Consider the following 27,257-nt stretch of genomic DNA (forward strand, 5'->3'; position numbering starts at 1 on the left):
GATTAACAGTATATATCAATTTAGTTTTAATTTTATTGCCAGAAGTAATTTTCAAATTACGAGCGTCATCACCACATAAAAATGGTTTAAAAACTTTTTCACACGCATTAACAATATTAAAAACATGAGGGAGAAACTTATCCTCCTCTATCTTCATTATTAATAAGTGATTTATACGATATAGCATTAGTATGATCTTGTTATACAGATGTGTTTGTTAAAGAAGGAGAACAAATAATGCATGATATTTCTTTTAACATTTTAGTAACAATATAACCAGAAATATATCCAAGGATAGCTTCTTTATATATAGAGTTAGAGCTTTCTAATATAATATTTACATCTTGAAAGTTCTAGAGTAGCATGATTTTGAAATTGGTCTACTGTGCTTGTTCCATTTTAACAAAAATATTGAACCTACTGAACTTGAATTAACACTTGACAATGTTTTGATCCAATGATTGAGTTACGGAGGAGAATTCTTTTTAATGAAGATTTAAACTGAACAACATTGGGATTATTGTTAAAACCATTTTTACCACGAATGCATGCAAAAAGTAACTCTAGATGATCTTGAGAATATTTGTAGGTTAAAATGTATTTAAAAGGATTTTCTTTTAGAGTTTCCTTTAGAGTTGGCTAGATTTTTTGTAGTTTTTGCTGCTGCAATTAATCCCAAAACAAATGCTTTTCGTCTATACTTTAACAATAGAATACCATTGATATCTTTTAAACCAGCTAGATAGATGATACAATCATTAAGATAATTTTCCCAGTTTGATTGACTAGAAAGAAATAATGGTTTTTTAAACGATTTTCCATGACGAACTCTTAAATTCAACACATCAAATAATTTATCGATAAAATGTTTAAACTGTATAGTTGCTTCTGAACCTAAAAATGAAGGATCACGAGATACAAGTAAAAATTCTAAAGCATCAGCAACAGAACTACTTAGAGTGTGGGCAGCAAGTTTTACATTCATTATATGTTTTTGAAATAAAATACATTTTTTTGAAAGTTTGTTACTACTATAAAAGGGGAGTTCTGGGACAAAATCATTTTTTCATCTTCGTTGTGAAAATTTTGATAATCGCGGGGTGAAAATTTTCTGGGACTAAAAATTATTTTCGGAAAAAAACTCCAAAAAAAAATTTTCAAAAAAATATAAAAAAAATTTTCAAAAAAAAAAATTTCAAAAAAAAAAACTCAAAAAAAATTCCGACGACAAAACATTTTGAACGCGTAATGAAAAAAACTTTTTAATTTTTGTAAAGGTGTTTAAATCTTTACCTAAAAATTTCTTTTTTAACGATTGAGAATTAGGCATAATAATAGGCTTGTCCGAGAAGAAGGTGAAAGCTTCCGGATTGACCGACTTGCGCGTCACCGGAGTTGAGCGTGACGACGAGCCTTCTGCCGGCTGCGACGCTGGGCATGGAATCTGCTTCTGCAAAATTTCTGTAAAAGGAAATGGTGGTGGTGGAGTCGATGGAAGTACCAGATTGATACAGCAGTCCCGTCGATGTGTTGTTGAACGATGATATGTTTGATCAGTTCCACGAGGACAAGTAAAAATCTTCCAATCCAGACGAAGAAAAAATGCACTTGCTGTCGGCGTCGTAACCAGGAAAAGTGTTGTAATTGTTTGCATTGTAAGGCGTCCATGGGCTGAGGACAGTGCCGTTTCCTGGAGGTAAATTTCCGTCGTAAATTCGGACTCTAGATTCCCACCAGTTTTCAGAAGCTCCAATGACGTGCACCCTGATGTATTTCAAAAAAACTCCATTTCCATATCCATGGGTATTCAGCAAAACATATTCGTTTCCGTAAGTTGTTTGAAAGTATCTGAACGTCCTGCAGTACAATTTAACGGAGGAAAGGAGAGGAGGGATGGAGGTAAATGTGGAAATGAACGGTTGAATCCAGTAAGTAATGGCTGTAGTATTATTATTCACCAATTGGATGGTCAAGCTTGATGTAAACGGCAAGTCGACGGTAAAATATCCTCCCAAGGAAGTGGTGTTAAACATGTTGCATCCTTGCAAAGAGTTGGCGTAAAAAGGACCGCCAAGAGGGGAAAAGAGCAAGTCACAAGCAAGAGCAGCGACGTCCACACCAACAGCGTCAGTGGTTGTTGAATAATTCCCCACTCTGATTTCTCCGTCTGCCAATATCCAAATAAAGACTTGTCCAGGAACGGCTATCCTCCTGCTCCGACTGTTCCATAAAATGCCACCCATAACCTTCTCAGAACTCCAGGACCGTCTACGTAGCTAAAGACTGGTGCGGTGGTTGATCCTGCCACCGTTTGCGATTTTAACCCCAAGGATGAAAAGCTTGAATTTGGAACAAATCCTAAAAAGTTGGATCTTTGTGACAAAACCTCTGCGTAACTTTTCGTCGCAGCGTCTTGCTCGTTTGGAGGATCAAGCACAATGATCAATTTATGGGAATTTAAATTCAAGTCCGCGGTTCCAACAGTAGTTCCACGACCTGACGCATGTGTGTCCACGTAATTTTTTGTGGCTGAATCTGAGGCTGAAATGGGCTCAGCCAAATTGGTTAATTTGTGCGACGTCATGTTAATGTCCGTGTAAAAGATATTGTTATATGCCACTTTAGTGTCCACATACCCTTTTGTCGCTGCGTCTTTTAAAGCGGTTGGATCTTTTACATTGATCAATTTATTGGAATTTAAATCCAAGTCTGCAGTGATGGTGCCCGTTCCGTCTGTTTTGACGCGCATGCTCGAGCTTACGTCGACGTAATTTTTGGTGGCGGCGTCGTGAAGATTTATCGGTTCGTTCAAATTGATCGCTTTGTGAAAGTTCAAATCCAAGTCCGCTGTTCCAATCACCGTGCCAGTTCCTCCTCCTGACGAATGCGTGTCCACGTAATATTTTGTGGCAGCGTCGTGTGAGTTGGTTGGTTCCACCAGGTTGATTATTTTGTTTGAATTGAAATCCAAATCTGCAGTAATGGTGCTTGACCCGTCCGTTTTAATATAAATGTTGCTTGCTGAGTCTGATACAAGATTGTCGAAATAAGCGCTGAATTCGTTTCTGTTGAATTTGTCAATCATTTTTTAAAGGGGCAAAAAAATTTTTTAAATTAAATTTGCAAGCACCAAAGGGTGTTGACAACGTCTTGAAAGCTGTTTCCCTCTTCACATTTTTTCAAGACGTAAAGACACAAGTGACCGCAATAAGACGTGTTTCCAAATTGAACCCTTTCGCTATTGTAAAAGACAGGGCTTTTTAAATAGTCGACGAGCTCGGCGAGAGGTGGTTGAGCGTAAGAGTTAAAGCTGAACTTTGCGTCTCAGTCTTTGTACCAGCACACCCAATGAAACCCTCCCGTGCTCGAATCCCCCGTGTTGATAATCCCGCATTCTTTTTTTCTCGGTTTTTTTGGCAATATGTCTCTGACAAAAACCCCTCGAAAGTTTTTTATTTTTAGTTTTTTTGCTGCTTCCATTAACTGAAAATTGGTCAAAGCCTCGTTTGGCAAAATAACTCCTTCCACATTGATCATTTTATTGTTCATTTTTTTTGTTTATTTTTTTTAATTTGTTATTTTTCTTCCGTGTGCCACTTTCCTTTTTTAATTTGTTTCCTCATTTTTTTTGTCACTTACCTTTTGTTACTTTTCTTTTAATTTCTAGTGGCCATAAGCCAACGTGTGTATTCCATCTTCCAAAATGATTCTTTTGTCGTCGTCGGAGCTGAGAGAGACTTTGTTGATTTCCTCTGTGTAAATGTCGTGCAAATGGGATCGGATGACGTTCATTTTGTTTACTTTTTCTTTTTTGGTTTCGAGACATTTTTTGTAATCGTCGTGGGTGATGTATTTTTGGACGATATTTCTTTTGACTCCTTTACATTTTTTGTGTTCTTTTTCATGGATTTTGTAAGAGTACAATTTTGACCGGAGGCCAACAAACTCTTCAATCTGTTTTCCTCCGGTTTCGTCTTTGAACATCCCAATGGTCTTTTTGTTTAAGCCAACTTTGAACCCAACGCTTTGAATGGCTGGATGTTTTTTGTCAAAATTGCTAGTGTCGAATTTGCTCTCCACATCGTCGGAAATGTCTTTGTAAAAATCGTCCGTTTTTATTTCGTAGACCAGCGAGTCCGTGTCCGTCATTAACAACTTTGCTTTTCCGGAGTATTTTTTTCTAATGTAATCGTAGTGGAATTCAAACATTAAAGTCTTGCTCAAATCCAAGATGGACATTCCCAAATAAATTGGTTTGTTGTAAAAAAGCTTTGTTCTTTTCATGTGAACGGCGAGCAAGTTTTCATCGAAAATCGTGTGCCTGTCGTAATTTGGTTTTGCCGACAATTTGATTGCTTTTTCCTTTTTTGTCACTAGTCTCACGTCTATTCGCTTTTCAATGTTTTCCATGGTTTTTCCAAACACCGAATTGTTCATCAGCTTGAAAAATTCCTTCTCAAATTCGCTGGTGACTTCTGTTCTCAATTTGGTGTTGAGGTCAATGTACGGTTTCATCCAATCCCGTTGCTCAAATTTTATGCCCCTATGCACCTTTGAAATTTTCATTCCCAATCGTTCGTACAATTTTAGGTTTTCGCAGTGGAGGACATAACTCTTTTTGTCGTTTAAATTTGGAACATGTTTTTCCACTTTTTCAATTTAAATTCTTTCAGGAGCCAAAGGGTAATCGTTTTGTTCGTCGTGAAGGCTTTCTGGATAATCCAAATCAACCTCCAAAATGCACGGAATCGATTTCCAATTAGACAATTCGTCTTCTGTCATCCATTCAAAACCGTGAGTGGGAAGTGGTTTGCACATAGCCCATCCGTACAAGTTGTTGGCGTCCATGTATTGGATAAATGTAGACGGTTGGCTTGGATCGTACGAGTCGCCCATGTATTTGTTGTTCAATTTTCCATGCCGGTTTGAAATCATGCTGATTCCTCCACGGATTCCTTTTTGTATCATTAAAAGCATGTCAGGATCGCTCAACAATTCCAATTTTATTTTTGTTTTTTTAAACAAGCGTCCCAAGCCAATCCGGGAGATGTGTAATACCAGGCTGGGTCGAGCTTGTAATGTTTTATGCAAATGTCTCTAAAATTTTCAAAGACATCCGCCAAAATTAAAACGTCGGACACGTTGTACAAATCGTGGTAATCTCTAAACGTTTTGCATTGAAACACGTTCCAAACCGTTTACGCATGCGCGTAATTTTCGTCGCTTATTTCCTCGTGGTTGAGTTTTGAGAAAAACGCTTCTTTTGGAGGCAATTGCGTTTCTTGAAATTTATCGAATGTGTCCACCCAATCGTAAGGGTAAACGCCTTTTTTACGAAGCAAATCGAATTTTTCTCCTTCATAAAATTTTGCGAGGTTTTTGAACTGTTCCGGCTTTAAATTTTTAGACAAAGTATCCAAACTGAAGGGAAGGAATTTAAAACTGTCGATGAACCTCAATTCAATTTTTTTTTCTTAAGGTTTTCCATCTTTCCCAATGTACTCTCCCACTTTGATTTTTTTCGAAAAGCTGATGTATTTTTCCTCGTTGCATGGAATGCAGGTTATTTCTCCTCCCAATTTTTTGATAAACAAATGGCTGTCCTAACCCGACAAATTGTGAAAAACGACAGGAATGAATTTTAGAATTTTGTATTTTAAATTGCAATCGTTGTGCGCGGCTCCTCGATATTTTCCAGTAAAATGGCAGTGATCGCGCACTTTTTCTTTATCGAGAATTTTTTCTTCACAAATGTGGTAAACTGTCGCGGATTTGAAATTATTTTCATCATCCTTTGTGAAGACCATATTTTTTTTACCGGTTTTTACAAAAATTTCTTTTATTTCTTTTTCCAAACTTTCAACAAAAAATTTGGTAACGTCAACATTTTTGTCTAATGTTTTGCAAATCGACAAATGTCCTTCATAAACGGTTCCGTCAAAACATATGATGTAATAGGAAAAGGAACTTGGAACGTGTCTTTGAAACTTTTTGGTGTACGACTGGTCTGGATTTTATTCGCACGAGTCCATCAGTTTGATAAAACTTTCAAAATCAGCGTAAACAATAAATGGGACCCTCATTTATCTTTCTATGTGCTCAAATTTCATGAACGAATATTTTGGAAGAAGATCGATTCGAACCGCGCTGTGCAATAGGCTGAATGTTTTGAAAGATTCTCCTCGCTTTTCATCCCCTGCAAGCAATTTCTACAAAAATATTTTTTTCCGTTTTTTTTGGATGCTTGGGAGGAAATGAGTCGACTTAGATTTTTTATCAGACAATAATGATTTGTTTTTTCGTCTAAAATGAGCAGCAAATCAATTTCATTTTTCCGTTGTAAAAATTTGGATATTCGTAAAGGTTGAACGGATTTATTTTCGCACATGAAAACGTTGACGCTGATTTCTGGATTATTTTTTTCAAACTTTTTGATTTGATCGAGTTTGTCCGGAAATTCAATCCCTTCCCAATTTAAATTTTTCAATTTTTCAATCAAGTCTTTGTCAATTCTTTCGCCGTGTTTTTCTTTCATGTTCAGCGCTCTGGTGACGCACCACTTGAAACATTCGTTGTCTTCGTTTTCCAGGTTTATGTTTGCTTTTTTGCTTGCTAGAAAGTCGTCGAGAGGAATGTACGACCAACCCCCGATGGGCTTGTAATCAATTAAATTAATGCCCATTTTCAAGATGGCGGACACTGTGCAATTCGAACCCATTTTGTTGTAATTGACCATGTTTTCCAGGATTTCCTCTCTTGCTTTTTCGTAAAATTCTCCCAAATCCGTCGACTCCAAAATAATCCCAGCTTTTGACGAAAAAGGGGCAATTCGATGGACTTCCTCCCCCGTAGTAAGGCTAACGCTCACCATTTCGCAAGTCAAAACTAAAAATGTAGAAGCATCCTTATGGTTTCCTTCGACTTGATGTGAAAGTTGTTTGGCGACATGTCTCATTGCGTGATCGGTCAACTGAAAATGAATGCGTGGTCTGACAGGTCTCGCAGCGGGAACCAGTCTTTGAAAAACATTTATTGCAGTTGTCGTCAACCTTGAAAGCAATCCAGGTCTTGGAGCAGGAACCGGTCTGTTGAAAATAATCGACTTTATTTTTTTTTCAACTCCGTCTCTTGCGTCTCTCACTTTTTTCTTCACAGCCTCTGGGACGTAAGGGTCAATTGAATCAAGCGCACTTTTAAAGCTGTCGAAAACAGCATTTTTTGCAGCTGTCGTCAACCTTGAAAAAAATCCAGGATCAATCACAGGTTCTTTAACAGCATCAGGATTTTGCAAATGGGTTGGTCTCGGAGCAGGAACCGGTCTCGGAGCAGGAACCGGTCTTTCACGATCTGTCGGTTTTGGAGTAGGTGCTACATCAGGTCCAACAAACCTCACTTTTGCAGGTTTCACAGAAACTTTAACAGGAGGTCGAACAAACCTAACTACGGTTGGTCTTTCATTAACAGGCAAAGGTCTTGCATCAGTCGTTCGTCTGCGTGTTGCAGGACTGATGACAGGACTCGTGTTTTTTATTGCTTCAAAGAGATCAGCCTTTCGCATCTTTGAATAATTTTTCAATTTTTGGGCTTTAGCGATTTCTCGAAATTCTTTGACAGTTTTGTTTTCCATTTTTTCTTTGCCAAGAAAATTATTTAACTCAAAATCAATTTTTTGGGTTTTTACATTTTTTCGCATTTTGTTTTCCATTTTATTATGCCAAGAAATTTTTCTTAACTCAAAATTAATTTTTTTTCTTTATCGATTTTTTCGGACTTGCCGATTTTTCGCATTTCGTTTTCCATTTTTATTATGCCAAGAAAATTTTTTTTCGAAATCAATTTTTTTTCTTTTTTCTGAGAATTTTTTCAATTCTTTTTTTCCGAGAATTGAAAAATTTTTTTTTCGGACTTGACGATTTTTCGCATTTTTTTTTATTTTTTCGGACTTGGAGATTGTTTTCTGTTTTCGAGTTTTTCAGAATTTAAAATTTCAATCTTTATTCCATTTTCCACTTTTCCATCTCGACGCTCCAAATATCTCCATCCATGCCCCGTTTTTTTCATCGCTTTGTAAAGGGATCCGTATTCAACCACTTCCCGGTTTCGATGTTGGTCGTTTTCACAGGCACAGGTTTTTTTCGAATTAAACCAAACCTCTCGTATTTTGGATCGATCGATTTTTTTGAATTTTCCGTTTTCGCATTTTCCGTTTTCGCATTTTCCGTTTTTATTTCTTTTTTCGGTCGACCCACCGGCCTGTATTCTTTTGCACATTCCAATAGCAAATCTTTGCTTACAAGATTGTTCTCAACCACAATCAGCATCAAAGTCAACAAATTGTTTGAGGTTTTTGTTACTCCATTTTCCCTAAGCAAATTTTTCAGATAATTTTTTGTTAGTCTCATGTTTTATTTTTAAAAAGAAAAAAATCGTTTTTATCGTTTTTTGTCAAGAATCTCATGACGGTCTTTTGAACCTAATAAACAGCGTTCATGTTGGTTCCGTCTGAAACAAATTTGATCAATTTGTCGGAAATGATCACTGCAAAAATAACGGTGCTGTCTGGAACAGCCGTTCGGAATTTTAGGTTGACAACCAATTCAGCCGTTTCGGAAACAAATCTTTCCTTTTGCTTGCTGATGTCGACAAAAAACAACGGAGACAAACTTTTATATTCAAGCAGAGACAATCCAGATTGGCAAACAAGCTCGTTTGTGCCGTAATATTTTTCGTCAAACAAGAACGCGTCAGAATGAGCCATTACAATTTTCTTTTCTCCAAAATTCAAGTCGTAATTGTAATTTGGATATTTTATCCCATTGACGGTCACGAAAAAATTATTTACATCGCAATGATCGAATACGGCTGGATTTGCAGTTTGACTGGAAGCTCTGTTTGTCTGAAGGCCGAACACGATATATCTCGGAACGCTTTTGTCCGTGATTCTTCCAAGGGTCCAGGTAAATTCTGTGAGATCCGAGGGAATGGATTGCCTTTTGACTTTGTTTGCCTTATAGGCCACTGGAACGGAACTTTTTTTTGACATTACATTCAAGAACTCGGATTTATTCAAAACATCAAGCTCAATTCCAGGCATGAAAAGTTGGAATTTTTTTATGTCGATCATTCCTGCAGAAACAGTCCCCGCTCTGTAAATGGCGTCGTCGTATTCTTTTTTTGTAAAGGTGATCGTGTGTCTGAATCCGTAAACGACTTTGTCGTAAGTTTCGCAAAAACTAAAAATGTGTTTTAAAGGTATCCTGAAAGAAAATGTGCTAATGGACTTTGTGTCTGCAAACAAGTGGTCTCGTCTGACAACGAACCCCGCGCTTCCAGTGGCGTTTGAAGTGTCTTTGTACCACATTTGCTTCAAACCGTCGGCTAGCTAAAGACCGAAAGGATATTTTAACAATCCAAGCATGGTTGTTCCCTGGCCTGGGTACATGACTCTTTCCACTTGCTTCCCCGATTATTCGTAAGTGACGTCGCTGAACAAATACATGATGGCGTTGTTTACCAGGGCAATTTAGTCTGCTGCTGCGTAAGCGGTTCCGTCCGCTTTTTTCAGAACCCCTTCGACGAGGATGTAAGCCTCAGACGGAAGTGTCTGCACAGACTGGCAATCAATCTCAAAAACGATCGATCCTGAAGAATTTAAATCTAGATTTATGGGAAGGTACTCAAAAAAATCAACTTTTTCAATCCCGGTTTCGATCACAGGCATTTCATCAACTCTTAATCTGTCGGTGTTTATCATTTTTTAAAATGAGGAAAAAAAAATTTTATGTCGTTTTTAATTCGTGAAAAAAAAATCACGCAATCTAAAGTCCGCTTCCCATTTTGACAAGATCTTGAATTCTGGCCGCGTTCTTTTTCGTCATTTTCCTTTTTACTTGAATGGACGAACCAAACATTTTTTAATGCAGCTCTTCCATCGGATTAATAGATGCATACTGGTCCACCTTTGCCGCTTTGTTCAAAATTGTGCTGGCCAATTGGTTTGGATTCACCGTCCATGTCTTGGCGTAAACTTAATCAATCGCTTTTTTTCCTTTGTCGATGGCAACGTCTTTGGCGGTCGATATGGCCGAAGAGGCCAATTCTTTTCCGGCAGATTTGGCAGCGGTGATCGCTTCTCTTCCAATTTCGCTTGCTGCTGCCTTTCTTAATAAATGAAGAGACGATCTCGATGCGTTTGAAGCTGCCATTCTCCTCAAAAAATTTTTAATCGTGTCCACGATTCCTCCGCCTCCGACGACGTTCTTTTTTAAATATCTTCTGTTGTTTACAATGAGCATTTTTTTAAAATGAGAAAATATTTTTTTAAATCCGTCGTGTTTCACGACTCGATGTATTTTTGAATCGATCGATATTCCTCTTTGTTGATTTCCCCCTGCCTCAAAAGCTCGTCACAAATGGCGACAGCTTCGTTTCTCGATGCGATATTTCCAGCATGCCCCGCGGCGATGCTCAAGCTAAGTCTTTGCGCAAGCACATTCGGATCGCTCGGAAGAATGATCACTCCACGACCTTTTATTCCCCTCGTTTTTGTGTAATTTTTTTCCCAAATTTTTGAAACAATCGTTTCCCACTTTTCACTTCTCAAAGCTTTTGGTATGTTTGGTTTCCTTTCTCTCTCCATTGCATGCGTTTCAACCAGTATTTTTTCATAATTTTTCAAGTCCTCGTCTGTTACCTTTGTTTTATCAGGCTTGGATCTTGTGATCAACTCCCAAAAACCTACCGTCCCCTAGTACTTTTCTCCAATAATGATGTCGTTATTGTTGATAAAAATTTCTTTGCGTTGACCTTGGCTCCGTTTACCTTTCCGTTCGACAACTTTGACACGACCGTTAAAAGATGCCAAGTGCAGCGGCGTTGATTTTTTTTCATTTTGCGCGTTGACATCGGCTCCTTTTTGAAACAGCAATTCGACAACTTCAACACGATCGTAAAAAGATGCAATATGCAACGGCGTCCACTTTACTTTATTTTTCGCGTTGACCTTTGCTCCGTTTTGCAACAACAATTCGACAACTTTGAAATGACCCTTGAAAGATGCAAAGTGTAACGGCGTCCGTTTGTCATCATCTGGCGCGTTAACATCGGCTCCGTTTTGTAATAACAATTCGACAAAGCTAATTTGGTCGTAATAAGTTGCCACGTGCAACCGCGTCCTTTTTTTTTCATCTTGCGCATTTTTTGCAATGACCACTTCGGGAATTCTATACTCATAATGTTTCAAATCGGGAATGGGATCTTTTATTCTCTTCTCCAAATGTTCCAAATTCATATTATTATTTTGAACTTGTGCTATGGCGCTGTTTTTTAACAACTTGTGAGGGTTATGCATTTTTTACAAAAAAAATTGAAAAATAAAATGATTTTTTTAAATCATTTTATTTTTCAATTTTTTTTCTTAGTTTTTCACATTTCTTCGTCAGATTCCACTTCTCCCAAATCCAAATCGTCACCCATGATGCTTTAAACTGAAGGTGCATTTTTTGCAATGACCACTTCGGGAATTCTAACCTGAATGGACTCGATCTGCGCTCCGACAAAAACACCTTCAATTTTCAAAGAGGCGACGGCGTAGTACTTTTGTCGAACATATTCCAAAGGATTCACTTTCACGAACTCTTTCGTTTTCTTTTTGAAAAACAAAGAAGACACTTGTTTTTTTCGTTTTTCTTTGTAAACAACTTTCCGAAAAAAATGGGCGCTGCATTTGGATTATCGGATTTGTTTTTAAAAATGGACAAATCCTCCGTTGTTATTTTTTTCGTTCTTCCTCCTTTTTTCAAAGTTGGAATCATTTCTTTAACTTTCTCGCGAAGAAATTTTGATATTTTTACAGTCTCCTCGATAAACTTTTTTTCTTTTTCGTTCATTCCGTTTTTTTCGTTGAAACCGAGAAAGGACATGGAATATCCCTCCAATTCGTTCGTTCGAAAACTGTAGTTTTCAAACACACCCAGAGAAAACAAAACGGAGGTTCTTAAAATAAAAGGACCTTTTCCAGAGGGGTACTCATAAAAAAGCGGAATATTTTGTTACTGAATTGGTTTGGTTGCGGAATAAATTTCTCCAACCGATAATTTGATCTCGTCAAAATTTTCAATCGTAACAAAATTCATCTTTTTAAAAAGAAAAGAAAATTTTTTTTATATCATTTTTTCAAACGGATCAATTCGTTATTATCCACCCATGAGTTGAACGAGTCTAGATATCCTTTCCATTTTACCAGCGATTTGCTTTTTGTTCGGTGAATTATTTTTTCAATTCTGAATATTTCTTGATGCATCTTTTGCATTTCCTGTTCGTAAAAAGTTCCTTGAATTTCTTCACCGTTGGCGTCGGTAACCTTGTACGTGGGTGGATCCGTTCGCTGAATTTTTGACACGGTAAAACCCTCCTCAGTCCATCTCGGAGTGTACCCTTTTTCTAAATTGAACTTCTTTTTTGTGATCCTCACTTTGTCACCCGTGGAAAATTTTGGCACTGCTCTTTCTTTTTGCGTCTTTCCATTCAGGTTCATCCAGACCTTATATTTATTCTTTTCATCGCTGGCTTCAACTGGAGTCATTTTTATTGAAGAGTGTTTTGTGCTGTTGTAATTTTTTACCATTTCGTCCAAAACGTCAATGTATTTATTTGTGCTGTTGGCTGAAAAATATTTAAACATTTTTTCTTTCATCGTTCTGTTCCATCGCTCGACGACACAGCTTTTTCCCTCTTTTTCAGTGGAATATAAACGGACACCCAGCGCTCACACGTGCTTGTTGTAAAATTCTTTTCCTTTGTCCACCCACATTTTGACACACTTTCTTTTTTCAAAGATTTTTTTCTGCGCTTTAGCCACTTCAAGACCCGTTTTGCTTTTCAACGGAACGATCCACCCATACTTTGAAAACACGTCGATCACCGTAAGCAAATATTTTACGCCGTTGTTAAATTTTGAAAACGATTGCATGTCAACCAAATCGGCGGCCCATATTTCATCGATGTCGTTCACAAACACTTTTCTTTTTTTAAAATGATGAATAACCGGTTTGTGAAGCTCCTCTGCAAGCTGATCCGTCCATTTCAAACTGAGAATTTTTTTTTTTTTTTTGCAGAGACACCCAGTCCGAATTTGGCTTTGGCTTTTATGATGGGCGCGATAAGTTTTCTTTCGTTTATTTCTTTTTGAGTGGGGTTTGGAATGGAGTTCATTTCTTCAAGCATCATTTGATCCGCCAAATTTCTGCTTTGAACGTCGTTTAAATATTTATAAGCCAAATCGTGGTGGTTCGCTACATTGTCCACTCGGTCCACTGGTTTGCTCCACTCTTGGTACATGTCGGTGGATGTGAGCCTTTTGTCCAGGTTTGTGCCAGGTCCTGCAAAATTCATTCCTGGAATATGCATTTCTCCAGGAAATTTTGCCCACGGAAGCTTTATTCTTTTTGAAAAATTGTTGATCGATTCAACCAAGTCTCCCCCTTTTGCCGCCGAAGAAACAAACTTGCATTTGGTCGTTCCGCAAGAGTCGCAAGTCCCTTTTATCATTTTTCTGTTTTTTTTTGAGATTTCGTTTCTCAGATGGATTGTTTCTGTTTTTCCTTTTGCATTTGACGCAGTACATTTTTTATTTTAAAAAAATATTTTTTAAATTAAAAAAAAATATTTTTATATTAAAAAGATGGAAATAGTTGATGTATCATATAATACTGGAAAAACCAAAAGGAACAACCACGAGCTTTTACCAAGAAGAATTCGAGGAATCATCGTCGGAAAATCAGGTTGTGGGAAAACAACTTTGCTTCTCAATTTGTTGTTAAGACCTGGATGGTTGGATTACAACACTACTAGAAAAGGAGAGTTCTGGCTCATTTTCATTTTGATGCTCATTTTGATATTTTTCGTTGATTGAGGGGTGTAAATGTTTTGATGCCCATTTTGATATTTTTTGTTGATTGAGGTGTGTAAATGTTTTGATGGTTGTTTAGTGAATTGAGGGTGTGTGAAAATGTTGTGTTTTTTCATGAGAAAAGTATCCATGAAAAAATTAATGGGTGTAAAGGTGTTGAAATCGTTCGCGAAAAATTAATTTTTCTTTTTGTTCTTGTTGTTGTTCGTGTTTTTCTTCTAGAATGGACTTGTAGAGTTCAATTTCTCGGTGAGCAAAACCTTTGTCCCTTAAGTATTCGATGAATTTAATGCTTCTGATTTTTCCGTCGTCGTTTCGCGAGATTCTCATTTTATTTGGCCAAGAAAAAAAAATTTTTTTTCACAAAATTAAATTTAAAAAAGGGATGTTTGAGAATGGGGAGTTCGGTCCGAGAAGCAATCCGGATCCGATGGATTCGTAACCTTTTCCGTTTTTGATGTAAAGACCGTTTCTGACGGAGCCTCCTTTGATCCAGGGTGTTAAAAATAATCCGTTTCCTCTGTGAGTGCCCATTTTCATTCCGTGTCCATTTTTTTTGAGGTAAACGACACCCCTTCCTGAAATTTTGTCGATCACAGTGGACCCAAGTGAAGAGGCAGCACCACCTAATAAACCAGTGGCAACAACGGGAGCGGCTCGAGCAGCAAGCATTCCCAATAAAGGTAAAAGAGCTCCGATGAATCCTCCTTTGACATTTGCGTTGTGTTCCACTTGAGTCTTGCTCATTTTAATGGTGACTCCAACTCCTTGATGGAGAGCGTCCAAAATTTGTTGGTGTTGTGTGTGTGTCACAAGCAAAACGTCGTTTCCGCGGAAATCCTCTCTTGAAATACGGATGCTGACGGGTTTTCCTTCGATCATGGATTTTTTTAGTTTTTCGATCTGTCCCTGAGACACGTTTAATTTGACACTGATGTATTTGCTCATTTTTTTCACGAGGGAAAAAAAAATTTATTTCACTTCTCGAATGTGATATTGGATCGTGACGTCCTCTCCGCGAAAGTCGATTAAATTTCCGTTTTGATCGACAATGCGTGTGATCATCGTGGAAATTTCATGTACCTTGACAGGGAGGTAGACCAAATGGGTGGGTCTTTCGATGATTTTGAATCCAGGACCGACGGATGGGTAAAAGGAGTAAATGCAATTGAGTTGTGATCCGTTGATGTAGGCTGATCCGATGACGTTGTTGACGATTCTGATCGTGTTGACACTTGAAATCCTGACAATGTCGTCGAATGTTGACGGTTGATTTTAAAGTGTTTGAGTTGGATCCGATTTTGATGTTTTCAGGTGAGTAGCTGATCTTATTCACAGCGACGTAACTTGCGCTTTGTGACGCGTAATTTTTGATTGTGTTTGAGACGGTTTTTTGCAAATAATTATTGATGTCGATGATGTCGTAGCTTCCGTCTGGGATGACGACGTTTTCCCAATTGGCTCCGTTGTTCATGCTGTACCGGAAAGAATTGTTTTTGCTTGTGATGTTTGGAAAGCTGTTGTACGTCTCCAGACCGAGAAAAGCCATCTCGTATGTTTTTTCTTTTTCAAAGACGATTTTGTCCAAAAATTCTGTTATTATTACGTTGGAATTTCCATCCACATCGATGTTGATGCCAGACATTTTTTCTTAATGGACAAAAAATTTTTCAAAAGGATTCTTTCGGGAAAAAAAAATCGTCGAATCCGCTTCGATATTTTCCCTCGTATTTTTTTGAGGTTAAATCGATGACGGCAAATCCGTGGTGTTGAGACCAACAACGCTTGCAAAATTTTTTGAATTCTTCTTTTCCCATGTCGCTCGAAACGTGGTCTCGAAAAATGTGGTCCATATTTTTTGAATCTTGAGGAAACAGACAAATGAAGTTTGTGTTTTCTCGGATGGTTTGTCGTGGGAGCATGAAGTAATTTTGAGCGAGGTAGAAGCAGTCGACGTTGGAGTGTCTTCCGCGGATGTAATATTTTTCACACTTGTTTTGCTTGGTTAATTGAAGGTCGTCAAAGATCATCAAATTGTTTTTTGTTAAATCGAGGTCTTCAGGTTCAGGAACATCGTCAGCCGTTTCGAAAAATTGACAATTCATGTCCTCGGTTTCGGAAAATTTTTTTGAAAGGTCGTTAATGACGCATTCAGGGTTTAAATTCAATTTTTCCATTTCGTTTTGCACCTTGAACAAATCGAGAATGATCTTTTTCGGCAAACTTTTTTCGAACGAGCTTTTCAGTATTTTGTACTCGGGTTGGAAAAGAGATTTTCCAAAGACTTGCAAATGGTTATAATCCAGCCATCCAGAATTGAGCAGTAAATTGAGAAGCAAGGTTGTTTTTCCGCAACCGGACTTTCCAACGATGATTCCTCGAATGCTTCTCGGCAAAAGCGGGTTGTTGTCTCTTTTGCTTTTCCCAATATTCCATGACAAATCGGTCACTTCCATTTTTTGATGAAAAAAAAATTTTTTATCAATAAAATGTACTGCGTCAAATGCAAAAGAGAAACCGAAACCATTCATTTGAGAAACGAGGTGTCAAAAAACAACAGAAACATGATCAAAGGAACATGTGATTCTTGTGGAACAACCAAATGCAAGTTTGTTTCTTCGCATGCAACAAAAGGGGGTGACTTGGTCGAATCGATCAACAATTTTTCAAAAAAAATAAAGCTTCCGTGGGCAAAATTTCCTGGAGAAATGCATATTCCAGGAATGAATTTTGCAGGACCTGGCACAAACCTGGACAAAAGGCTCACATCCACAGACATGTATCAAGAGTGGAGCAAACCGGTGGACAGAGTGGACAATGCGGCATATCACCATGATTTGGCATATAAATATTTGACCGACGTTCGAAGCAGAAATTTGGCAGATCAAATGATGCTTGAAGAAATGAACTCCATTCCAAACCCCACTCAAAAAGAAATAAACGAAAGAAAGATCATCGAGCCCATCATCAAAGCCAAAGCCAAATTCGGACTGGGTGTCTCAGCAAAAAAAAAAAAAAAATTCTCAGTTTGAAATGGACGGATCAGCTTGCAGAGGAGCTTCACAAACCGGTCGTTCGCCATTTTAAAAAAAGAAAAGTGTTTGTGAACGACATCGATGAAATATGGGCTGCCGATTTGGTTGACATGCAATCGTTTTCAAAGTTCAACAATGGCGTCAAATATTTGCTCATGGTGATCGATGTGTTTTCAAAGTATGGATGGATCGTTCCGTTGAAAAGCAAAACGGGTCTTGAAGTGGCTGAGGCGTTGAAAAAGATTTTTGGTGAGAGAAAATGTGTCAAAATGTGGGTGGACAAAGGAAAAGAATTTCACAACAAGCACGTGAGATCGCTGGGTGTTCGATTATATTCCACTGAAAACGAGGAAAAAAGCTGTGTCGTCGAGCGATGGAACAGAACGATGAAAGAGAGAATGTTCAAATATTTTTCAGCCAACAGCACCAACCGATACATTGACGTTTTGGACGAAATGGTTAAAAATTACAACAGCACAAAGCACTCGTCCATCAAAATGACACCGATTGAAGCCAGCGAGGAAAAAAATAAAAATATGGTATGGATGAATCTGAATGGAAAGATGCCAAAAGAAAGACCAGAGCCGAAATTTTTAATGGGAGACAAAGTGAGGATCACAAAAAAGAAGCCCCATTTTGAAAAAGGGTACACTCCGAGATGGACCGAGGAGGTTTTCACAGTGTCCAAAGTTCAGCGAACGGATCCACCCACGTACAAAATCACTGATGCCAACGGTGAAGACATTCAAGGCACTTTTTACGAACAGGAAATGCAAAAGATGCATCAAGAAATATTCAGAATTGAAAAAATAATTCACCGAACAAAAAGCAAATCGCTGGTAAAATGGAAAGGATATCTAGACTCGTTCAACTCATGGGTGAGCAATGTTGAATTGATCCGTCTGAAAAAATGAGTTAAAAAAATTTTCTTTTCTTATTAAAAAGATGAATTTCGTGACGGTCGGAAATTTTGATGAAAGCAAATTGTCGGTTGGAGAGATTTATTCCGCAACCAAACCAGTTCAGTACCAAAAGATTCCGCTCTTTTATAAGTATTCCTCTGGGAAAGGGCCTTTCATTTTGAGAACGCCCGTTTTGTTTTCTCTGGGTATGTTTGAGAACCGCAGCTTTGGAACGAAAGAACTTGAGGGATATTCCATGTCCTTTCTTGGTTTCGACGAGAAAAAAGGGATGAGTGAAAAAGAAAAAAAGTTCATCGAGGTGGTCGAAAAGGTATCGAAATTTCTTCGCGAAAAAGTCAAGGAAATGAATCTCACTTTGAAAAAGGGAGGGAGAACAAAGAAAATAATGACAGAGGACTTGTCCATTTTGAAAAAGAAATCCGATAATCCGAATGAATCTCCCATTATTTTCGGAAAGTTGTTCACAAAGAAAAACGAGAAAGGCATTGAAGTGTCTTCTTCGTTTTTCAAAAAGAAAGCGAAAAAGCTGGTGAAGGTGTGTCCTTTAGAATATGTTCGACAAAAGTGTTTTGTCGTCGCCTCTTTGAGAATCGAAGGTGTTTTTGTCGGAGCGCAGATCGAGTCCATTCAGGTTAGGATTCCCGAAGTGGTCATCGCAAAAAACGTGACTTCTGTTCAAAGCATCATGGGTGGCGATTTGGATTTGGGGGAAATGGAATCTGAAGAAGAAATGGAATCTGAAGAAGAAATGTGAAAAAACACGAAGAAAAAACACGAAGAAAAAACACGAAGAAAAAAAAAACACGAAGAAAAAAAATGGAAAAAAAAATGAGTTAAAAACATTTTCTTTTCATATTAAAAATGCATGCCCCTAACAAGTTTTTTAAAAACGTCTCCTCAGCAGATAAACACGCTGATTCGAGTTTGGAGATCTCGAAAATATATTTGGGACACATGGATGAGAGGATCAAAGTGTTGGAGAGATTCAAAGAGTCGGATCGAATCAAAAATTTGGAAAATTTGGTGGAACGGATCAAAGAGCTTGAAAACCTGGTGGAGACAATCAAAAACCTGCAAAAAAAGACATCACAAAATATTGTTGTGCCAAAAAAAGAGTTGGATCACCCAAACTGTTTTAACATAAACGGGCACCATGAAATTTTTGCTCAGAAGGACATTAAATTTTCAGCTCTTTCTCTGACGACAATATCGTTGTCTGTTGGGTTGAGTTTTGACAGAGGCATCGCTGTCGTCACTTTGATGAACAAAATAAGTGACCAATTGAACTTCTTCAAAAACGATGTGATTTTTTCAGAGCCTGTGGATGACATCATTTTGGATGTGAGCAACAACAACGCCAATGACGTCATTATCAAAAAAGGTGAAAAGCTTTGCAAAATCAATCACATCGATTCGAATTAAAAAAAAAATCTGTCTTTGTTAAAAAGATGGAGATAATCAAAAACACCGAAAAAATTTATCCGGCTCTTCCAACAGCTCCGACGGATGGAGGTCACGTTTACAGACTTCAAAAAATAAGCGAGATCCAAAAAGAAATGGAGGATGAAAAAGTGAAGAGAATGACTTTGAGCAAAAAGTACCATCGAGTGTCGAAAATCATTCGTTTCGCTGACGATGGGCTGCAAACGGTGTGCATTGCTTTAAGGATTACTGGTATTGCCCTTTTGTCAACCGTCGTTGCCACCCCAGTTTCGATTGCGTGCGAGGGGATTGCGGTTGGGATAGGTGCTTTGTCCATTTTCGGAAACCAACAAAACAAAAAAATGATGTTGAAGGCTGAAAAGCACGAAAAATTAAAGGTTCTTTCCGAGTCAAAATTGAACACGATTGGTGATCACATTTCAAAATCGCTCATGGACGGATTTGTGAGCGATTCCGAGTACGAATTGGTTCTCAGCGAGCTTCAAAAATTTAAGGTCATGGCCGAAGAAATCCGGACAAATGCAAAAAGCAGCATTGACGAATTGACCAAAGAGACGTTGATACAAAAAGGAAGAGAAGGAGCCATTCAAGCGTTTAACAACATTTTCAAAAAGGGAAAATGATCGCAAACGCAAAACGCAAACTCGTTTTCGTTTTTTTTCTCCGTATTTTAAAAAAATGTCCTTCTTTAAAATACGAGACCCGAAAAAGAGAGATGAGATTGTCAAAGAATACATGGCCAACCGGGAAAAGCTTTACAATGAGAGCCTCAACCGGAACGTTTCAGATGTGAGTTACCAGGCTGATTTGTCAAAGTTTTTCAAGCCTCTGATCGAGAGCAACGAAAAGGTGCAAAACGAGCTGAAGAGCATTGCATACAGAGAAGTTGACAACACTCCACTGGCTTTGACTTATCCAGAAAGCCCATCTGAAATCTTGAAAGGTGTTGAAAAAACGTTTGGAAAAATGAATGTGGGAAACATTGCTTTGGAATATTTGTCGAAATATGCAGCCAAAAAATTTTCTGCAGATCGAGTTTTTGGGATCCACGCAAAAGAACGAGGAAAAATGTTTATTGGAGACAAAGAAATTTTCATCGATGAAAACGACATCATTATTGATGGAGAAAAGTACAAGGGGACGATTGGTTTTTGGGAGCTGATTTCAAGATCCAGACCTGGTATGACAAAGGTGACAAATGAGGACTTGGGAAATTATGAAAAAATACTTGTAGAAACGCATGCGATGGAGAGAGAAGGTAGACCAACCGTTCCAAAAGGTTCGAGAAGTGAAAAGTGGGAGAATATTGTTTCAAAAATTTGGGAGAAAAATTACAAAAAAACGAGGGTAATAAAAGGTCGTGGAGTGATCATTCTTCCGAGCGATCCAAATGCGCTTGTTCAAAGATTAAGCTTGAGCATTGCCGCGGGTCATGCTGGAAATATCGCATCTAGAAACGAAGCTGTTGCCATTTGTGACGAGCTTTTGAGGCAGGGGGAAATCAACAAAGAGGAATATCGATCGATTCAAAAATACATTGAGTCGTAAAACAAAAAAAAATTTTTCTCATTTTTAAAATGCTCATCGTGAACAACAAAAGATATGTGAGAAAGAACGTTGTTGGAGGAGGATTCGTTGACACGTTTAAAAATTTTTTGAGGAGAATGGCAGCCTCGAACGCATCTAGATCGTCTCTTCATTTATTGAGAAAGGCAGCGGCAAGCGAAATTGGAAGAGAGGCCATCACCGCAGCCAAATCTGCAGGAAAAGAATTGGCCACTTCAGCCATTTTGACCGCCAAAGACGTTGCCATCGACAAAGGAAAAAAAGCGATTGAAAAAGTTTACGCCAAGACAGGGACAGTGAATCCAAACCAATTGGTCAACACGATTGCAAACGAAGCGGCAAAGGTTGATCCGTACACGTATATCAATCCAATGGAAGAGCTGCACAAAAAAATGTTTGGTTCGTCCATTCGTCCAAAAAGAAAAATGACAAAAAAGAATGCGACCAGAATTCAGGATCTCGTCAAAATGGGGAGCGGGCTTTTGATTCAGTGATTTTTTGACAAATCAAAAATAACACAAAATTTTTTTTCTCATTAAAAAAAATGATAAACACCGACAGATTAACAATTGACGAAAAGCCTGTCTACGACACCGGCATCGAAAAAGTTGATTTTTTCGAGTACCTTCCAACAAACCTCGATTTGAATTCTTCAGGATCGATCGTTTTTGAGATTGATTGCCAGTCTGTGCAGACACTTCCGTCTGAGGCTTACATCCTCGTCGAAAGGGTTCTGAAAAAAGCAGACGGAACCGCTTACGCAGCAGCAGACAACATTGCTCTAGTGAACAACGCCATCATGTATTTGTTCAGTGACGTCACTTACGACTTATCAGGACAGCAAGTGGAAAGAGTCATGTATCCAGGTCAGGGAACAACCATGCTTGGATTGTTGAAATATCCTTTCGGTTTTCAGCTTGCCGATGGTTTGAAGCAAATGTGGTACAAAGACACATCAAACGCAACTGGAACCACTGGGTTCAACGTCAGGAGAGACCACTTGTTTGCAGACACCACATCCATTGGTGCATTTTCTTTCAGGATCCCTTTAAAGCACTTTTTTGGTTATTGCGAGACTTACGACAAAGTCGTTTACGGATTCAGACACACGATCACCTTTACAAAAAAAGAATACGATGACGCCATTTACAGAGCCGGAACTGTTACTGCAGGAATGATCGACATCAAAAAATTCCGACTTTTCATGCCAAGGATTGAGCTGGATCTTTTGAAAAAATCCGAATTTTTGAAAATGATGGCAAATAAAATCTCAGTTCCAGTAGCTTACAAAGCAAACAAAGTCGAAAGGCAAGCCATTCCAGCGGGTCTCACAGAATTCACTTGGACCCTTGGAAGGATCACGGACAAAAGCGTTCCAAAATTTATCGTGTTAGGTCTTCAGACAAACAGAGGTTCCAGTCAAACCGCAAATCCAGCCGTGTTCGATCATTGTGACGTCAGCAATTTTTTCGTGACCGTCAATGGGATAAAATATCCGAATTACAATTATGACCTGAATTTCGGAGAAAAGAAAATGGTCATGGCTCATTCCGATGCGTTCACTTTTGACGAAAAATATTATGGCACAAACGAGCTTGTTTGTCAATCAGGTTTGACTCTGCTTGAATACAAAAATTTGTTTCCGTTGTTTTTTGTCGACATCAGCAAGCAAAAGGATAGAGTTGTTTCCGAAACGGCTGAATTGGTTGTCAACCTGAAATTCAGAACGGCTGTTCCAGACAGCACCGTTATTTTTGCAGTGATCATTTCTGACAAATTGATCCAATTTTCTTCAGACGGGACCAACATGAGCGCTGTTTATTAGATCAAAAAAAACCGTAACGAGATTCTTGACAAAAAAAATTGAATTAAAAAAATTTTTTCTTTTCAAAAAAAACATGAGGATCACGAAAAATTATCTGAAAAATTTGCTGAGAGAAAATGGTGTCACAAAAACCTCAAACAATTTGTTGACTTTGATGATGATTGGGGTTGAGAACAATCTCGTGAGCAAAGATTCGCTTTTGGAAGGTGCAAAAGAATACAGACATGTGGGTCGACCGAAAAAAGAAAATGTGAAAACGGAAAATGTGAAAAAACCGATCGACCCAAAATACGAGAGGCTTGGTTCGATTCGAAAAAAACCTGTGTCTGTGAAAACGACCAACATCGAAACAGGAGATGTGGTTGAATACAGATCCCTTTACGAAGCGATGAAAAAGACGGGTCATGGCTGGAGATATTTGGAGCGTCGTGATGGAAAAGTGGATAATGGAATCAAGATTGAGATCTTCAATTCTGAAAAACTCGAAAAAAGAAAAAAATGAAAAAAAATTTTTTCGATTCCCTGAAAAAAAGAATTGAAAAAAACCGGAAAATTGAATTTGGGTTAAAAATTTTCTTGTTAATAAAAAATGGAAAGCAAAATCGCCAAAGAAAAAAAAGTTTCGATGTCAACATTGAAAAATCAAGCTCGAGACAGAGCGATAAAAGGATTTTCAAAAATGACGAGGGAACAACTCGTTGAGGCAATAAAAACAACAAGACCTGTCATTGGTCCTCATCCTGTTTCTCGGAGACGCACGACTGAGGCAAGACCGTTGCCTGCACCGAGACCTGTTTCCAATGACTTGATTTCTTTCGGACCTGCTCGCTTGCAAAATCGAGTGACAAGAACTGAACCATTCATCCTTGACACACCTGTTGTTAATTCGACAAACGTTATTACACCCAAACCTGTTCCTGCTCCTAGGCCTGGTTGGCTTTCAAGAATTGCAACAACTGTCTCCAACGGTTTTAACCAAGTGCTCACTGCCATTGATCCCTACGTTCCCGAATCGGTTAAAAATGCAGTGAGCAATGTGGGGAGCGAAGTGAAGAGAAAAGTGGACTCTCTCAAATCAATGGCTCTCAAAGCAATCGCGCAAAATGCAGTTTACAAACCCCTCATTGATTTTCATTTGACCGATCACGCGCTGAGGCGTGTTGCCAAGCAATTTTCGCATCAGGTCAAAGGAAACCAAAAGGACGCTTCAGAATTTTTGAATTTGGCAAAAGACAGCGTGATCAAAATTCTTCAAGAGAATAAAAACAAAAAAGCGAGCCTCATTTTGACAATCGATATGGAGAGCGTCAGCCTTACAACTGGAGAGGAGGTGCATCGAATCGTTCCTTTTTTGTCAAAATCTGGGATTATTTTGGAGTCGACGGACTTGGGAGAATTTTATGAAAAAGCAAAAGAGGAGATCCTGGAAAACATGGAAAAATACAACAAAATGGGCTCGAATTGCACAGTGTCAGCCATCTTGAAAATGGACATCAATTTAATTGACTACAGACCCATCGGTGGTCGGTCGTATATCCCTCTCGACAATTTTCTGTCGAGCAAAAAAGCAATCATCAACATGGTGAACGAAGATAATGAATGCTTCAGGTGGAGCGTCACCAGGGCGTTGAACATGAAAGAAAAAAATGGAGAAAGAATTGACAAAAACTTGATTGAACAATCGAAAGCGTTGAATTGGGGAGAGATTGAATTTCCGGTCAAACTCGATCAAATCAAAAAGTTTGAAAAAAACAATCCAGACATCAGCGTCAAAGTTTTTGGTTACGAAAAAAAATCCATACACCCTTTGCGAATATCGAAATGCTTGAACAGAAAGCATGAAATTGATTTGCTGCTCATTTCAGACGAAAAAACAAATCATTATTGTCTGATCAAAAATCTGAGTCGACTCATTTCTTCACAAACATCCGACAGAAACGGAAAAAAATATTTTTGCAGAAATTGCTTGCAGGAGATGAAAAGTGAGGAGGATCTTTCAAAGCATTCGTCTTTTTGCAGAGAGCACAGTGCGACACGAATGGATCTTCCTCCAAAAAATTCGTTCATGAAATTTGAGCACATTGAAAGGTCGATGAGGGTTCCATTCATCGTTTACGCGGATTTTGAAAGCTTTGTCAAACCGATGGACTCGTGCGAACAAAACCCAAACCAGTCGTACACCAAAAAGTTTCAAAGTCACGTTCCGAGCTCCTTTGCCTTTTACATCAAATGTTTTGACGAAACCATTTACAACAGAGGACCAATAATTTCCGCGTCGGAAAGCGAGGATGACGACATTGGAGAATATTTTGTCGACAGCTTGGAAAAAGCAATAAAAAAAGTCTTTGGGAAAATCGAGAGAAAAAACATGTTTTTGACAAAGGAGGACGAAAAAAATTTCAAAGCCGCAACCGTTTGTCACATTTGCGAAGAAAAAATCCTCGATTCAGAAAAGGTCCGCGATCACTGCCATTTCACTGGAAAATATCGGGGAGCGGCACACAAAGAATGCAATTTAAAATACAAAGTCCCGAAATTCATTCCTGTCGTTTTTCACAATCTGTCGGGTTACGACAGCCATTTGTTCATCAAAAAATTGGGAGGAGAAATAACCTGCATCCCATGCAACGAGGAAAAATACACCAGCTTCTCGAAAAAAATCAAAGTGGGAGAGTACACTGGGAAAGACGGAAAACCGAAAGACAAAAAAATTGAATTGAGGTTCATCGACAGTTTTAAATTCCTTTCCTTCAGTTTGGACGATTTGTCGAAAAATTTAAAGCCGGAAGAGTTCAAAAACCTCTCAAAATATTTTGAAGGAGAAAAATTCGATTTGCTTCGGAAAAAAGGCGTTTACCCTTACGGTTGGGTGGATGGATTCGATAAATTTCAAGAAACGCAATTGCCTCCAAAAGAAGCGTTTTTCTCAGAACTCAACTACAATGAAATAAGCGACGAAGATTACGCGCATGCGCAGAAGGTTTGGAACGTGTTTGGATGCAAAACGTTCAGAGATTATCATGATTTGTACAACGCGTCAGACGTTTTGATTCTGGCGGACGTCTTTGAAAATTTCCGGGACGTTTGCATGAAACATTACAAGCTCGACCCAGCCTGGTATTACACGTCTCCCGGGTTGGCTTGGGACGCTTGTTTGAAAATGACAAAAATAAAATTGGAATTGTTGAGCGACCCAGACATGCTTCGAATGATCCAAAAAGGAACCCGTGGAGGGATCAGCATGATCTCCAATCGGTATGGAAAATCGAACAACAAATACATGGGTGACTCGTTCGATCCAAGCAAACCATCAAAATTCATTCAATACTTGGACGCCAACAACCTGTACGGATGGGCCATGTGCAAACCTCTTCCCACTCACGGTTTCGAATGGATGTCAGAATACGAACTGTCCAATTGGAGACATTTTCCGTGCATTTTGGAGGTTGATTTGGATTATCCGGAAAGCCTTCACAATGAACACAACAATTATCCGTTGGCCCCTGAGAGAATGAAAATCGGAAAAGTGGATAAGCTCGTTCCAAATTTAAACGACAAAAAAAAATATGTCCTTCATTGTGAAAACCTGACATTGTATGAACGATTGGGGATGAAAATCTCAAAGGTGTACAGAGGAATTAAATTTGAGCAACGGGATTGGTTGAAACCTTACATAGACCTCAACACCGAAGAGAGAAAAAAAGCTGAAAGCGAATCTGAGAAGGAATTTTTCAAGTTGATGAACAATTCGGTGTTTGGAAAAACAATGGAGAACATTGAAAAGCGAGTGGACGTGAGACTGGTGACAGAAAAGGAAAAGGCAATCAAGTTGTCGGCCAAACCAAATTACGACCGGCACACGATTTTCGACGAAAACTTGATTGCCGTTCACATGAAAAGGACATCAATTCTTTACAACAAACCCATTTATTTGGGGATGTCCATTTTGGATTTGAGCAAAACCTTGATGTTTGAGTTCCATTACGACTTCATCAAAAAAAAATATCCTGGTGACGCAAAGCTGCTGATGACAGACACGGACTCGCTGGTTTATGAAATAAAAACGGACGATTTCTACAAGGACATTTCCGACGATGTGGAAAAAAAATTCGACACGAGCGATTTCAGCAAAAGCCATCCAGCCATTCAAAACTTCGGGTTCAAAGTGGGTTTAAACAAAAAGGTCATTGGCATGTTCAAAGACGAAACCGGAGGAAAACAGATTGAAGAGTTTGTCGGCCTACGGTCAAAACTTTACTCCTACAAAATACACCAAGAAAAACAAGAGAAAAAATGCAAGAAATGCAAGGGGGTCAAAACATATGTTGTCGAAAAATACATCACACACGACGATTACAAAAAATGTCTCGAAACCAAAAAAGAAAAGATTAACAAGATGAATGTCATCCGATCCCATTTGCATGACGTTTACACGGAGGAGATCAACAAAACCTCTCTCAGCTCCAACGATGACAAAAGAATCATTTTGGATGATGGGATCCACACGTTGGCTTATGGTCACCACAAATTAAAAGAAAAGGAACAAAAGGTAAGTG

The 27,257-nt window shown here is 38.5% G+C and overlaps 4 protein-coding genes across 4 annotated transcripts in view; 1 reads left to right on the top strand and 3 right to left on the bottom strand.

Moving 5' to 3' along the window:
• The window catches only part of LOC145186651 (mannosyl-oligosaccharide glucosidase-like), a 405,622-nt gene that overhangs the window by 51,774 nt on the left and 326,591 nt on the right, over positions 1–27,257 (bottom strand). The window lies entirely within an intron of this gene.
• LOC149884515 (dynein axonemal assembly factor 4-like) overlaps positions 1–27,257 on the bottom strand; it is a 381,661-nt gene that overhangs the window by 27,813 nt on the left and 326,591 nt on the right. The window lies entirely within an intron of this gene.
• Positions 3,664–4,239, bottom strand: LOC149884516 (uncharacterized). The gene has a single exon (XM_090095039.1). It carries the CDS (start codon positions 4,237–4,239, stop codon positions 3,664–3,666), a length of 576 nt encoding a protein of 191 aa, XP_089951165.1.
• On the top strand, positions 19,989–20,858 carry LOC149884517 (uncharacterized). The gene has a single exon (XM_090094499.1). The coding sequence runs from the start codon at positions 19,989–19,991 to the stop codon at positions 20,856–20,858; it is 870 nt and encodes a 289-aa protein (XP_089950625.1).

This window comes from Hydra viridissima, unplaced genomic scaffold, assembly GCF_058129835.1.
Source record: "Hydra viridissima isolate aposymbiotic clone 2 unplaced genomic scaffold, HvirCarnegie_v1 scaffold_8, whole genome shotgun sequence".
Classification (NCBI taxonomy): Eukaryota; Metazoa; Cnidaria; class Hydrozoa; order Anthoathecata; family Hydridae; genus Hydra; species Hydra viridissima.